Below are 16,546 nucleotides of genomic sequence, written 5' to 3'. Positions count from 1 at the left end.
GGTTCCACATCAAGATCCCCCATGACAATTTTTGCCGAATGATTATTTTGACCATATTTGCGATTATCTCTTAATTACCTTTCATTTGAGTACTACCACCCATTATACTACAAATTTTGGTTATTCGTTTCATATGGGCCTTAATAAATAATTTTAAAGAAAATAAACTTTTTCAATTGTTGCTTTCGATCATTCCCCACCAAGTTATAATAAAATTTGCCAATGAAAGTTATGACTTTACAGATTTATTTTTGATTTTAAGGTCAGAACTTTGTTTGCTTTTCGCGGTTACTTTATTAAAACAGTTCAATGTAATGTAGATAAATTAACTCAATTGATGAGCAGTTTCCTGCTCCTCTAGATTTCGACAATACTTTTTAGGTTAAGGTGGGTACTATGTTCGGTTTTCGAGTTGAAACCCACTTTATTTTCGCGATTACTTTTCCTTAAATAATCGAAATTATAAATGAAAACAATCTTATTCATGTAAAGTCTTGTCGAAATCTAGAGAAACAAGAAACATCGTATCAATTGAGTTAATTTATCTGCTTTATATTGGACTGTTTTAATAAAGTAACCACCAAAATTTCAACGCGAAAAGCGAACATAGTACTTACCTTTAGCGGCTAAAGGTCAGTACTTTGTTCGCTTTTCGAGTTGAAATTTTCGCGGTTACTTTATTAAAACAGTTCAATAGGAATATATTTGTTTTCATTTATAAGTTCGAATATTTCAGTAAAAGTAATCGCGACAATATAGTGATTTTCAACTCAAAAAAAAAAAAAAAACAGCACCTACCTTTAAACTCGAACTTAATACCCAACATTATTGTAAATTTGTAAAAACACCCATAAAATAGATTATAAATTAACTCAATTGATGCGAAGTTTCCTGCTCCTCTAGATTTCGGCTAAAGGTCAGTACTGTTCGCTATTCGAGTTGAAATTTTCGCGGTTACTTTATTAAAACAGTTCACTATAAAGCGGATAAATTAACTCAATTGATGCGAGTTAAATATATTGTTCCTCTAGATTTCGGCCACACATTATGAGAATATGTTTGTTTTAAATTTAAATTTTTCTTTATTTCAGGAAAAGTAATCGCGAAAATAAAGTGATTTTCAACTCGAAAACCGAACATAGTACTCACCTTATTTCAGGAAAAGTAATCGCGACAGTAGTGATTTTCAACTCAAAAAAAAAAAACATAGCACCTACCTTTAAACTCGAACTTAATACCCAACATTAATTTAAATTCGTAAAAACACCCATAAAATAGATTATAAATTAATATTGGCAACCCTGGTATACATTTTCTAGCTTTCTCTTAATTTTTACATTCACTCTCACATTTTCTGTAGGGATGGTTGACAACCGTATAACAACAAAAGCAAACTAGACACAAAACAACTGTCATCAAATCTAAGTAGTGGAATAATTACGATTATTAACTAATAATACATTCACAAAATTTTTCGTTGAACTTTCACCCCTTTGGGTTCATGGATTATAAAAGAAATTTAATGCATATAAATTAAGGAATTGGAATATGTTTTATAGGCCAACTCTTACCGCATCCAAGAATGTCAGAAACTTGAATTTGCCACCAAAGGGATTGTGCATTTTGTGCTTAGAATCCGGAAAATGAACAAATTTGTAATCGTAGTAAATAGCGTACCAAAATTGAACTGCAGCCGTTAAATGCACTAAAATACGTAATGCTCCATAGATACCATTGTATGCGGTAGCCGCTGCAGAATTGCCTTTATTTTTTGCCATATTTTTTTACTTTTATTTTATCTGTTCGGTAAATTATCCGCACTAAAAGAACACAATGTCCACGTCCGTATGAATGAAATGTTTGGATTTGAACTAATCAATTTGGCAGATGGCTCAGAATAACAACAAGGGATAAAAAGAGAGTGAGCGCTTTCAGTTTGACAAGAAGAGGGTTGTCAATATATGCGGAAAAAATGGTGGCATTGATGACATTTTTTGTGTTTTAGCGTTTTTTTTCCCTACTCTTAGTGGTAGCAAATATGAGCATTATCTTAAATGTGTGTTAGCAAAATTTTTTTTGATAAACATAAGAAACAAATCACCCCTTTGTCTTTTTTAATTATAAGAAATGTACGGATATTTTTTGGAATATTCCGTGAGCCATTACTATCGGCTGTTTACAATGTACTTCTACAAGAAATACATGGCGAGACTGTATTATCGTCATGCACATGAAATTTCCGTTGAAGGTAAATATAACCAATTACAAAAAAATAGGATTTTTATGACATTCTCATTTGGATCATCATGAGACTCCTAGAAAATCTTTCAAATACGTAACTAGGTACATGAGCGTATGTAGTTTGTTGAGCACTTTGTTTCGAAAGATGGGTATTACGTTAGAGTTTAGCTGCTAGAATAAAACATATATTTGTAAAAGCAGGATAAAATTACAATATTTTTGGAATGTTTTATTATAACTTAAAGGGGAAGGGATTTATTTTCTTTAAAATTAATTATTAAAGAAAAGAAAACGTGAACAATGGAACTTTTTTAAATATCGTGTATTAGTTTCTATTTCATATGAGTATGGTGGCTTTGAATATGAATTCGATTATATTATTTTAAAGATAATGCAGGATGTGTGAAACGTCAGCAGCATCCTGATTATAATTTCAGAAAATTTGCTTTTGCATGACGCATGCACGCTTTACCGTGCGTAGGAAATAATCGATAACAAAATCCTAATCAAAATTTCGCTAGCCATACCTTATGCTTTTGACCTAGCATTTTTTTTATCAAAATGTACCATGGTAGCATACACACAATTTCGGCTATATTAGACCTTTTCCAATATGTTTCTTATCAGGGTGGAGCTGGAATAAACATACATTTATGTGAAGAACTTACATTCATACGTACATATATTAAGAGATAATTCTTCTTTAACCTTAAAGGGAACTTTATTCTTTGCAACTAAAAATAAACACTTCGTTTTAATTGATAACAATTTTGTTTCGAAAATACAAGACGAAAAATGACAAATCTTCATTATTGCAAACATAAAAGTTTTAGTGTTTAAAATTTGTTGTTTCAAATATTAATTGATTGGATTTCGATTTTACTCTCACAAATTTTTTTCCAAGATGTCGTTGTTCATGGCAGTAAGATTTCTTACACCCAAATTAAATTTGTTAGTAGGAAAAATTTGCTGAAACAGCAGAAAGTTTGCTGAAAAGTTCATTTGAGTCAATTTTTTTGTAACTCGCTTTTTCATATTTTTAATGGGATATTTAAAATTTTTTGTTTCAAATATGTTAAAAACAAATTACGAATTAATAAAATGATACATATTATTTAAATTATGACGAATTCTAGAAAACTTGCTAGTTTTTGAAAATGTTTGATGTCAAACGATCTAAACAAGCGTTAGAGTGCATTAAAAATCATAAAAAAATTAAATTTGTTTATTTGTAAAAATATCACATAATTTCTTAATTCAAATCCAAAACACTGGATTCGCATCACACCTTAAGAAGTGATGCAAATTCAGTACAACGCCTGTTAAAATGGTGGACATCCGTCCTATGACAAGCCCATGTTAAATTCATCGCTTCTGCGCCAATTTTGCACCACTTCCGGATCCAAAAAGAACATATTCACGCTTTTTTGCTGGGTTGTGAAATTGGTTGATACACATGGCGTGAATTGAAATATTAGAAATAGGTAAATTGTCGATAATACTGCTGTATTTTTAAATACAGTGTCAGCAGAAATTTCTCGAACAGTCGAAATTTCGCAAGAACTGCACACCACACTTAAGAAATACATAAACAGCTTTATCGACATATACATACATTTTTTTCCTAAATATGTCTATGGGTACCAACAATTTTGCTAGATCTACATACCGGGCATTAGGCCTTTATACACCAACTACGAAATTCCCACGTCCTATATTTGCTAGCGAAAATTCCGAGTAGCGTTGTTATCGTTTGTTTACATTTTGCTCCCTTTTTGCGGCCATGTTATTGGCCGTGCACCTCTAACGGAAACAACGCATTGCTAAATATTTGCTAACGAAAATTCCGTAAGGTGTTGTTATATATTGTTTACATTTTGCTCCCATAATTCATAATTCATGGCACACACAAATTTTTTTTCCTGATTCAATAACGAAATTAATTGATCCAATTAATTTTTTAATTGAAATATCTTCAATAACGAAAATGATAATATCAATCACAGTTTTAATTGGGCATAAAAAAATACTTGATTAAAAAATTAATTGATTTCATTAGCAAATTTCAATTAATTTTTTAATTGATTCAATTAAAAATTTAATTGATGTTGATTTCAAAATTCAATTAATTTTTTAATTAAAAAAGGTAATTATTTTCAAATGCTTTCTGAATCGGCTTAGTGTTTTTACTTTGATTTACAATTGTTTGTTTGAAATAAATTTTTAATAAAAAATTCAAAAAAAAAATGTTCATCACTTTTGTCCGATTAAAAAGTTAATTGTATCAATTAATTTTTTAATTAAAAATTTTAAAATTTTCAATCATTGACTTAATTAACTTAATCTTTCTATCTTGATTAAAAAGTTAATTGTATCAATTAATTTTTTAATTGAAAAAAATTTCAACTTCTATTAACTTTTTAATTGGAAATAAATTGGTGATATTTTTTTCTGTGCATCACTGTGTTATTGGCACGCAAACGAAATTTCCTGTGGAGCTGCATACCGGGCTTTAGAAAAGAACAACAAACTGTGTTATCGATCTTAATAAATTTCTCCCCTTAAGTCCGGTGGTCAATAAAATCGTCGCAAAGAAAATTTCGCTAGCGACAGTGTCTATAAATTTTCTTTTGAAAAATCGCTAGATCTGCATTCCGGGCTTATGATACGTGCAGAACCGTTTTATCGGTATGATAACGGAAATTCTCTAAAAGTGACTCGGGCAAAAACTCTAGAAGAGGATGTTGGAAAAAACTACAACTTGGGTCATATAAACATGTTCGTTCACATTAATTTGCAAATTTTTACGAACCGGTTGTGCTTTACCATTTTCTTCCACTAATTTCTTCTTACTTTTAGTTTAATTAGTTGTGGAACGTATACGACAAATTTTGAACCTTCCTCTTGAATTTTTATACCCACCACCATAGAATGGTGACGGGGGTATAATAAGTTTGTCATTCCGTTTGTAACACATCGAAATATCGATTTCCGACTATATAAAGTATATATATTCTTGATCAGGGAGAGATTCTAAGACGATATAGCGATGTCCGTCTGTCCGTCTGTCTGTCTATTGTAATCACGCTACAGTCTTCAATAATGAAGCAATCGTGCTGAAATTTTGCACAAACTCGTCTTTTGTCTGCAGGCAGGTCAAGTTCGAAGATGGGCTATATCGGTCCAGGTTTTGATATAGTCCCCATATAAACCGACCTCCCGATTTGGGGTCTTGGGCTTATAAAAATCGTAGTTTTTATCCAATTTGCCTGAAATTTTTAGGACCATAAAGAGGTGTGCCAAAAATGGTGAGTATCGGTCCATGTTTTGGTATAGCCTCCATATAGACCGATCTCCCGATTTTACTTCTTGGGCTTATAGAAACCGCAGTTTTTATTAAATTTATCTGAAATTGGAAATCTAGAGGTATTGTAGGGCCACAAATACGTGTGCCAAAAATTGTAAGTATCGGTCCATATTTTGGTATAGCCCCCATATAGACCTATCTCCCGATTTTACTTATTGGGCTTATAGAAACCGTAGTTTTTATCCAATTTACCTGAAATTGGAAATCTAGAGGTATTTTAGGACCATGAAGAGGTGTGCCGAAAATGGTGAGTATCGGTCCATATTTTGGTATAGCCCCCATATAGACCGATTTCCCGGTTTTACTTCTTGGGCTTCTAGAATCCGAAGTTTTTATCCAATTTGCCTGAAATTGGAATTCTGGAGGTATTTTCGTGTCATAAAGAGGTGTGCCGAAAACGGTGAGTATCGGTCCATATTTTAGTATAGCCCCCATAAGAACGATCTCCCGATTTAACTCATTGGGTTTCTAGAAACCGTAGTTTTTATCTGATTTGCCTGAAATTGTAAATATTCTGGTATTTTAGGCTCACAAAAACGTGTATCGGATTAAGTTTTTATCGGTCCATTTGGTAATGCCTCCATATAGACCGACTTCACTTCTTGAGTGTGTAAAAGGCGCATTGATCATGAAAGTTGCTTGAAACTCAATGTAAAATTTCCAGATTTTACTTCTACAGATTTAAGATTTCAAATCAAGACGTTATTTTATAATTTTCTTGTACACTTACAAGAGATGTTAATGATTCCTCTAAAACTCAAACAAAAATGGTTCTTATAAATCCAGAATCTGATATAGTCGTCATAGGTGAAATCTCTATATTTATCTTCGGGAAGTGTCCTCAAGCCCTCCCGAAATTTCAAAGGAAACCCTAATATTTGGTTCATGGTGGTGGGTATTTAAGATTCGGCCCGGCCGAACTTAGTGCTGTATATACTTGTTTTGTTTTAGTTCGGTATGCACCTCTAGCGAAAATTTCCTCTACACACAAGGAACACATTGCTATATTTGCTAACGATAATTTCGTGAGCGCTATTATCGGCTGTTTGGATTTGGCTTTCATAACTAAAGGGTGATACGGTCAAAATTTGGTCAATATAAACTTGACGTATTTCTTTCAATTTTGCATTTAAAAAACCTGAACACCCCTCATTTAGAAGGTGTGTTTGTGTAGAATGTTGCTCCTATTTTGATTTTGGAATTAACTCTTCAGTTGTCAAAATGCCGTCCAAGCAAGAAGAGCAGCGTATCAAAATTTTGCTCGCGCATCGCGAAAATCCGAGCTACTCGCACGCAAAGCTAGCAAAATCGCTAAAAGTTGCCAAATCAACCGTTACAAACGTAATTAAAGTGTTTGGGGAACGTTTGCCGACAGCCAGGAAGTCTGGATCGGGGGGAAATCGAAAACCGGAAGCCGCTGAGACGACAAAGAGAGTTGCCGGTAGTTTCCAGCGAAACCCTAACCTCTCTCTCCGAGATGCCGCAAATAATCTGGGTGTATCGTCTACAACCGTACATCGAGCCAAAAAACGAGCCGGACTATCGACTTACAAGAAGGTAGTGACTCCAAATCGCGATGATAAACAAAATACGACGGCCAAAGCGCGATCCCGGAGGCTGTACACGACGATGCTGGCGAAGTTTAACTGCGTGGTAATGGACGACGAAACCTACCTCAAAGCCGACTACAAGCAGCTTCCGGGACAGGAGTTTTATACTGCAAAAGGAAGGGGAAAGGTAGCAGATATTTTCAAGCACATAAAACTGTCAAAGTTCGAAAAGAAATATCTGGTTTGGCAAGCCATCTGTACCTGTGGCTTGAAAAGCAGCATTTTCATAGCTTCCGGATTTGGCATCTTACCATTACGGTAAAAAGGCCATGGAGTGGTACGCCGCCAACAAAGTGCAGGTGGTTCCCAAGGACAAGAACCCTCCCAACACGCCAGAGCTCCGCCCAATTGAGAAATACTGGGCTATTGTCAAGCGGAACCTAAAGAAGACCAAAAAAACTGCTAAGGACGAGCAGCAGTTCAAGGCAAACTGGCTTTCTGCGGCGAAGAAGGTGGACAAGGTGGTTGTACAAAATCTGATGGCAGGTGTCAAGCGTGAGGCCCGGCAATTCGGATTTGGAAAAGCGAAAGCCTAACTGAATATTTTTCCTGAATTTTATACTAATTGAACTTGAAAAAGAAATTTAATTTGATTTTTTAAATAAACGATTTCACTGATTTACACGCGTTTTCCCTTGACCAAATTTTGACCGTATCACCCTTTATCATATGGCAGAAATGTATTATTGGGCTGTGAGAAAATTTCCGCTTATCGGGGTTTACTTGTTAGCATTCCCAAAAATTGATGATATAATAATGATGGTTCTTTAGCTATTCCACTCATGCATACATTTAATGAAAAAATCAATAACAACTTTAAAATTGACTATAAAAATAAAATGGCCCTTTAAATTTAAATGATGGTATTTTATGTGCGTCATAGGTAAATAGCTTTCCTTATATTTTTTATCATGAAGCTTCTCAACAAAAGCCTCATGTTATATGTCCGCTTCCTTTCTACATCTTTAGTGTAGTCACCGGATATAAAACGTTAGGCAGATATAAATAGTTTACTTTGTCATTTCCATATGTATATATAGATTTGTGGTTTATATTTATTAGAATCCTTTTGTTTACGACTAATTAGAAATTTATGAAACGTTCATCAATTCGAATTCGATAAATTAATTTTCTAAAAATGTACATTGTAAATTTAGAACAATTGCTTCTGCTGACTCAATATCAAATAAATATTCTTCTTGAATACCAGATGTCTGCTGAGATTTGGGATATCGATTGTCTATGTGCTTTGCATTATTTTTGTTTTTGCCATGTTGACCATAAAAATGTTTAAAATTTATCAATTCCCATTTGATTTATTTGCCTATTTTGCTGTGAATTAGTTGTTATGAACCTATTGTGGGATGCTTACGAAAATATCTGTGTTGATCCTTAGATCTTGCAAGACGTAGCCGAATTTTATTTATCAACAAAATTAAAATTTTTCAAGAAATTTTTGTGATATTTATTTACATAGAAAAATATTGTATGTTGTTTTTGGTATACCAATATACTTCAGAGTGTACTTTTTTTCATAGAAAATTTCCCCAACAAAATTTTTCATTGAAAATTTAATTCTATAAAAATATATTTTTAAGAAAATTTTGTTAACATTTATTTCCATAGAAAATTTTGCGAAAATATTATTTTATTTTATTTTTATAGAATATTTTTGCATACTTTAATGCCATATTTTCTATGGAAATAAAATTTTGACAAAACTGTATAGAAAACTAAAATTATATTTATTTTTCTATAGAAAATTTGGCCAAATTTTATTTCTATAAAAACTTCGTCAAGTATTTGATTCTATAAAAAATATATTTTTAAAGAAAGTCTTAACAAAATTTTGTTACTATAGAAAATGTTGTAAATTTTGTTAGAACATTTTGTTGAAATTTTAATTTTATTGAAAATTTTGTACAGAAAAGTTTTGCATGAACTGATTTTATTTGTGAAGAAAATTTGTCAAAATTTATTTCCATGGATAATCTAGCCTACATTTTATTTTTATTGAAAATCTTTGTAATTTTTTCTAAAGACAATTTTAACAATTTATGTTTTCTCATATAGAATTTGTATTTCAATAGAAAATTTTACCAAAGTATTAGTTCCACAAAGATTTTCGTAGAACATTTAGTTTATATTATACATACTTCCTAATTTCGCCTATAGATCGATAAAATATTTTTTTTGTTTAATTTCTTTTACAGTATTTTTAAAATTTCTTTATTTCATCTAGATTTTTACTTTCAATAGAAAATTCGCACAAATGTATATTTAAAAAAAATAGTTCTATAAAAATATATATTTAAACAAAATCTTGTCAAAATTTTATTTTTATACAAAATCTGGCCAAACTTTTATTTTTTTTAGAATATTTAATCAAAATTTATTTTATAAAAATTTATTAAATTTTTGTTTACTTCAAGTAGTACTTTTATTTTTTTATAGAATTTGGCCAAAATTATATTTGTATAAAATTTTTACCGAACATTTAATTATAAATAAAAAAAATTATATACAAATATAAAAAAATAAATATAATTTTATTTCTCTATAAAGTTTTGCCAAAATTGTATATCTATAGAAAATATTTGTAATTTTTTTATAAAAAAATTTTCCTCTTTTTTTACTTCATGGACAATTTTTAGTTCTATAGAATTTTTTATGGAAAATTTTGCCGAATTTTATTTTTCTATAAATTTTTGCCAAATTTTTATTTCTATAGAAAATGTTTATAATATTTTTATAGAACATTTTTCCAATTTTTTTACTTCATGGAGAATGTTTATTTCTATAGAATTTGACATTATATTTATATAAAAGTTTTCGTCGAGCATTTAATTAAAAAAAAATATTCACAAAATGTTTTTCTATGGAAAATTTTGCCAAATTTTATTTTTCTATAAAGTTTTGCCAAAATTTTATTTCTATAGACATAATTTTCCATATTTTTTTATGGAAAATGTTTTAAATTTTTTTACTTCATTTCTATAGACATAATTTTTCATAATTTTTTATGGAAAATGTTTTAAATTTTTTTACTTCATGTAGAATTCTTATTATTATACACAGAAAAAAATTTCACGAAAATTTTTCCAATTAAAATTTTAATTGAGTTTTAAAAAATATTCAATTAAAAATTAAATTGATTCAACAACTTTTTTAATTGAAACAAAAATCAATCACAAAAATTAATAGTATAAATTAATTTAAATAAATTTTTTAATTGGCCTTCCATTAATTTTTTAATTGATAGTATCATTTCTGTGATTGAAGAAATTTCAATTAAAAAATTAATTGGATCAATTAATTTCGTGATTGAACCAGAAAATTTTTTTTATGTGTAGCATTTGGCCAAAATTATATTAATATAAAATTTTCGTTGAGCATTTAATTTAAAAACAAAATATTTTTTTAATTAAATTTTTTTAAATTTCTCTAGACACTGTTTTTAATGGAAAATGTTTTAATTTTTTTTACTTCATGTTTTACTTAATTTTTATAGAATTTGGCTATAATTATATTTATATACAAATTTTCGTCGAGCATTTAATTCTAAAAGAAAAATATATTTTTTATAAATTTTGTCATTTGCTTATTTCTATGTCAAGTTTTGTCATTTTGTTTTCTAAAAAACTATAGAAAATGTTTGTAATTTTTTTATGGAAATTTTTGAATTTTTTTTATTTCATATATAATTTTTCTAAGAACACTGTATCAGATTTATATTTCTATAAAAGTTGTCGTTGAATATGTAATTTATATAATAACTATATAATTTCGTATATAAGTCGATAATATATTTTTTTTGTAGAAAATTTTGTCAAAATTAATTTTCTTGGAAAATTTTAAATTTTTATAGAATATTCTATCACGCTGTAAAATTTTTATTTTTATGGAAATTTTGGCCAAAATACATTTCTATAAAAATATATTTTGCAAAAATATATATTTAAAGAAAGTCTTGTCAATATTTTAGTTTTATAGAAAAATTTGTCCACATTTTGTGTATTTAGAAAATTTTGCCAAAATAATATTTCTATAAAAATGTTCGTCGGAAATTAAAATTCTACGATACATATAATTTATTATATTTTAAGGCATTAGGGCGGTAATATATATTTTTATAGATACTTTTTGCAATTTTTTTTATTTCACTAAAAAATTTTTCAGAATTATATTCCTATAAAAACTTTCGCCTAATTTTTTTTAATTTAAAAATTTTAAATTTTATAAAATAAATGTTTAATATTTATAAAAAATCTATTTTAAACAAAATTTTGTCAAAATATTTTGCCAAAAATTTATTTTTATAAAAAATTTTGTCAAAAATTTATTTTTATTGAAATTTTATGCAATTTGTTTTTTATTTCATGTAGAATTTTTGCTAGAAATATATTTATCTCAGTATTTTCGTCGAAAATTTAATTTTGTGATAATTTTATATAGTAAAACAAAATTGTCCAAATTTTATTTTGATAGAAAATTTTATAGTAAAACATTTTAGTAATTTTAGTATTCAAAGTTATAATTCTATAAAAATTTTCGCTCAATTTTCTTAAATTTAAAAATTTTTAATTTTATAAAAAAAAATATTTTAAAGAAAATGTCAAAATTTACTTCTATAGAAAATGTTGCCAAAAAATTATTTTTATAGATAATTTTGTCAACATTTTATTTCTATTGAAATTTTTTGCAATTTGTTTTTTTTATTTCATGTAGAATTTATTCTATAAAATGTTTATTTAGGGAATATCTTCGAAAATTTAATTTTATATTTTTATCTCGATTATATATATTAAAACAAAATTGTCCAAATTTTTGATAGAAAAATTTTTCTACAGAAACCAACAATTTAGAATTTTTTGTTGTTTGAACAAATTTTTATTTATAATAATGTAAATTAATGTTTATTTCTATTGTTTTTTTGGCAAAATTTTCTTGGGAAATGCTAAAGAAAGTAAAAAAAGTCAACGATTTGTCTCTGCTTATTTTAAGATTAGTCAGCATGAAATGATTTCATTGGCTATTAATTCTCTATTCCTTTGTTTCCTCTTGCTTATCATCATCCTCATCCGAAGAAGACTCCAAACGAATTTCTGTAAGTTCTTGTTCTTCTTCCTCTTTATGGGCGGTATCATTGTCAACCATATCGACACTTTCCATAATTAATTGTGGAATTTCTTTCAAAACTTCAGGTTTTTCTTCGAATTTTTCTTCTTGTGCTACGTGTTTGGAAGTAGAAGGTTTCTCACCAAACAAAGGATTATCAAATGCGCGTTTACGTCCTTCCCCATCATCGGAAGGGTCCATGGTGAATTGAGAAGTTCGACCCATATCGGTTGTAGTAATTATACTTGCCCTCGTATTATCAAAACGAGCAAATACTGCGTCTCTTTGCTGGAAAAGCGAACGCCAAAGACGTGGATCGTAAACCCAACGAGGTATATGACGCAAATAAAGATTATCGGGATTATAATGGGCAAAAATAACCAAAGCCACCACTGAGACAAACATCAGACACAGAAGTATAAGAATCATGGAACCAAAAGTCACATTGGGATTATAAGGTCGGCCGGCATAGTCAATGGCAAATATTTTACCACGATCCAGACGCAATTTACTGCTCCAATTGATGCTCTCATTTAATTTCTTTAAAAATTGAATACTTTTTTCCGAATAGCCATCACGATCCACTACTATTGCTTGCAAAAAATTACCGTAATTTTGAGAATTTTCATAGTTCACATAAAAGTCCACATCATCACGCAGATCTTGATCTTTGATAGCCTTTTCTAGAATATTTTTCAAAGTGTGAAGCCTGGCATTTTCGCAATAATCCACTTGGAATCGTATAACAGCTCCACAGATATCACAACAACTGCCCAATGGCCTAATTGGTTGCAGACAATGGGGTTTCGTACACGTCGGAGCTATATTATGGCATATGGACTCGTTCAAACCACTGAAATCCTTGTGACATCCACAAACATCATGATGATAATATTCAATGTTAACACCATATTGATTTTTAAACATAAATTGTCCCAAGTCACTGTACAGCAATTGTTTCATATAATCTCGAGCTAACAAGGATCCAGATATACTTATTTGTCCCATTCTCAAATAGGCCACATTTTCCAAGTCGAAGGCCAAAGGACCTTTACTTTGTATCACCACTGATTCATTGTTGCATGGTACTCTTTCCATATCAGGTATGGCTTTATTAGCCTGAAACTCTTTGGATGACCTCCAGGTCTTGGGATCAAACCATTTGTGTATAGTGGGCTTTTTCAAATAGGCTTTACCTTTGTCACAATCCCGCTTCTTACTATTCCCTTCCAGGGTTATGGTGGTTTCGCGTTGCAAAAATATAGCCCCATCCCTGGGTAATATAAATCCTCCTACATCAACTGTTGAAGGTAGGGGTAATAATCCATTATAGGTTTCAGGGAATATAACCTTTTCCCTTGCACATGGAAGATAATCATCAATCCATGCGGCAGGATCATCAAATCCTGGATTTTCAATCAACCATTTCGTTGCATTGGTGACCTTATGGTATTGGTGTAAATAAAGCCAGAAAAATATTCCTACGAGATGTTGTCCACGCATATTGCATGTTTCAATCTCAACAGTTGCAAAAACTAAACTGAATCGTATGACCACTTTTGGGATGGGAAAATCATAGTGGATGTTCTTTCAATTGAGGGGCGTATCTATTGGCTATCTTGTATATTAAATTATCAATGGTGTAGCAATGTTATGACAACCCAGCGAACAAAATTGGAATTCGTCTCAAAAATATAGCAATCCGTCCAATTTTTTACCATATAATTGAAATTCGTTTGCACAAGTCTTAGAAAATTCAGTTTAAATTAAAACTATAATAGTTTCTATATAATTAAATGTCATTAAAAATTAAAAAAAAAAAATAAAAATAAATAAATCTGTTTGCTTTTTCACTTGGTTTATCTCCTCTCAGTATGGTGGTCACATTTCGGAGTATTCCATACAGTGATGATAAATTGCGTAGTTGAATTGGTACTAAATCAGCCTTAAAAAAATTTTTCTTTTCTCAGCCAAAAAGTACTTTATCATCTTTGTGAAAGCAATGCCAATATTCTAGGAGGATTTCGCCCAAAATCCTCTTTTCTCCTCCTCCTCAGCTCCGAATTTGACTTGTACGGACGTGTGTTGATACTTTAGTTAAAAGATTAAACAAAAAGGTTAAACAAGTACCAAGAGTGTCGTATGGGAACCAAAAGTACCAAAAATAGTACAAAAGTATCAACTTTATCAGCTGTGCTTAGTACTAAGTTTCATTCTAAAACTCAGTGTTGTTACAGTATACGTATATTTAAATCTAGACCGATTTGGACAATTTGTTTTTAGTTTTTCATAAAAAAAAAAATCTTATTTCTATAGGGAATTTTGTCAACATTTTTTCTATATAAAATGTAAAAATTTTATTTCTATAGAAAATTTTGTCAAAATTTTATTTCTATGGAAAATTTTGTAAAAATTTTATTTTTATAGAAAATTTTGTCAAAATTTTATTTCTATAAATATTTTTGTCAAAATTTTATTTTCATAGCAAATTTCGTCAAAATTCTATTTTTATTGAAAACTTTGTCCAAATTTTATTTTTATTGAAATTTTTTTCAAATTTTATTTGGACAATTTGTTTTTAGTTTTTCAAAAAAAACGTATTTTATTTCTATAGGAAATTTTGTCAAAATTTTTTCTATAGAAAATGTCAAAAATTTATTTCTATAGCAAATTTTGTCAAAATTTTATTTCTAAGAAAATTTTGTCAAAATTTTATTTTCATAGACAATTTCGTCAAAATTCTATTTTTATTGAAAACTTTGTCAACATTTTATTTTTATTGAAAATTTTGTCAACTTTTATTTCTATAGAAAATTTTGTCAAAATTTTATATCTATAGAAAATTTTGTAAAAATTTTACTTCTATGGAAAATGTTGTCCAAATTTCATTTCTATAGAAAATTTTGTCAAAATTTTATTTTCATAGAAAATTTTGTCAAAATTTTATTTTCATAGAAAATTTTGTCAAAATTTTATTTTCATAGAAAATGTTGTCAAAATTTTATTTCCAAGAAAATTTTGTCAAAATTTTATTTTCATAGAAAATTTCGTCAAATTGTATTTTTATTGAAAACTTTGCCAAAATTTTATTTTTATTGAAAATTTTGTCAAATTTTATTTATATAGAAATTTTTTTCAAAATTTTACTTCTATAGGAAATTTTGTCAAAATTTCATTTCTATAGGAAATTTTGTCAAAATTTTATTTCTAATCTAAGCTTAAAACCATGCATTGACTAATCTACAAGTGTAGCTTAACCAGTTGGTTGTCGAAATTGTATTTCTATAGAAAATTTTGTAAAAATTTTATTTCTATAGACAATTTTGTAAAAATTTTATTTTTATAGAAAATTTTGTCAAAATTTTATTTCTATAAAAAATTTTGTCAAAATTTTATTTTCATAGAGAATTTCGTCAAAATTCTATTTTTATTGAAAACTTTGTCCAAATTTTATATCTATAGAAAATTTTGTCAAAAGTGTATTTTCATAGAAAAGTTTGTCAACATTTTATTTTCATAGAAAATTTCGTCAAAATTTATTTCTATAGAAAATTTTTTCAAAAGTTTACTTCTATAGGAAATTTTGTCAAAATTTTATATCTATAGAAAATTTGTCAAAATATTATTTCTATAGAAAATTTTGGTAAAATTTTATTTCTATAGAAAATGTTGTCAAAATTTTATTTCTATAGAAAATTTTGTCAAAATTTTATTTCTATAGAAAATTTTGTCAAAGCGTTATTTCTAAGAAAATTTTGTCAAAATTTTATTTTTATAGAAAATTTTGTCAACATTTTATTTCTAAGAAAATATTGTCAAAATTGTATTTCTATAGAATTTTGTCAAAATTTTATTTCTATAGAAAATTTTGTCAACATTTTATTTCTATAGGAAATTTTGTGAAGTTTTTTTTCTATAGAAAATTTTGTCAAAATTTTATTTCTATAGGAAATTTGGTCAACATTTTATTTCTATAGAAAATTTTTTCAAAAGTATATTTAAATAGAAAATTTATGAAGAAGTACCTCTTTGCAAAATCTAAAAAACGAATGTGATAAATGTTGAGATCTTTCAATAAAAACTAAAATATCCTCACTTGGAAATATGTTTATTTATTTTTCAATGTCCACTTTTTATAATTTTTAGAGTTGAGTTGATATCTGAGAAACGTCCATATTTAGGGCAGAATAGCTCTGTATAGAGTAATTGT

General features: G+C 28.5%; 3 protein-coding genes and 1 long non-coding RNA gene across 7 annotated transcripts in view; 1 reads left to right on the top strand and 3 right to left on the bottom strand.

Moving 5' to 3' along the window:
- The window catches only part of qtc (GRIP domain-containing protein quick-to-court), a 372,167-nt gene that overhangs the window by 284,154 nt on the left and 71,467 nt on the right, over positions 1-16,546 (bottom strand). The gene's annotated exons all lie outside the window — the stretch shown is intronic.
- LOC142226966 (uncharacterized) overlaps positions 1-16,546 on the top strand; it is an 88,667-nt gene that overhangs the window by 5,831 nt on the left and 66,290 nt on the right. The gene's annotated exons all lie outside the window — the stretch shown is intronic.
- Positions 1-16,546, bottom strand: part of LOC142226965 (androgen-induced gene 1 protein-like) — a 43,831-nt gene that overhangs the window by 1,198 nt on the left and 26,087 nt on the right. The window contains exon 1 of one of the 4 annotated variants that reach the window (XM_075297242.1): positions 1,572-1,886. The exons of the other annotated variants lie outside the window; for them this stretch is intronic. Coding sequence (XP_075153357.1) covers positions 1,572-1,778 — 207 coding nt within the window. The 5' untranslated portion in view covers positions 1,779-1,886. Of the gene's footprint in view, positions 1-1,571; positions 1,887-16,546 lie in introns of those variants that run through there. 4 annotated transcript variants of the gene reach the window in all.
- Amnionless (amnion associated transmembrane protein) lies at positions 12,086-13,877 on the bottom strand. Its single transcript, XM_075297241.1, has one exon. It carries the CDS (start codon positions 13,837-13,839, stop codon positions 12,262-12,264), a length of 1,578 nt encoding a protein of 525 aa, XP_075153356.1. The 5' UTR covers positions 13,840-13,877; the 3' UTR covers positions 12,086-12,261.

The sequence above is a fragment of the Haematobia irritans genome, chromosome 2 (genome assembly GCF_050003625.1).
Source record: "Haematobia irritans isolate KBUSLIRL chromosome 2, ASM5000362v1, whole genome shotgun sequence".
Classification (NCBI taxonomy): domain Eukaryota; kingdom Metazoa; phylum Arthropoda; class Insecta; order Diptera; family Muscidae; genus Haematobia; species Haematobia irritans.
This window is presented reverse-complemented; position numbering and strand designations above follow the sequence as displayed.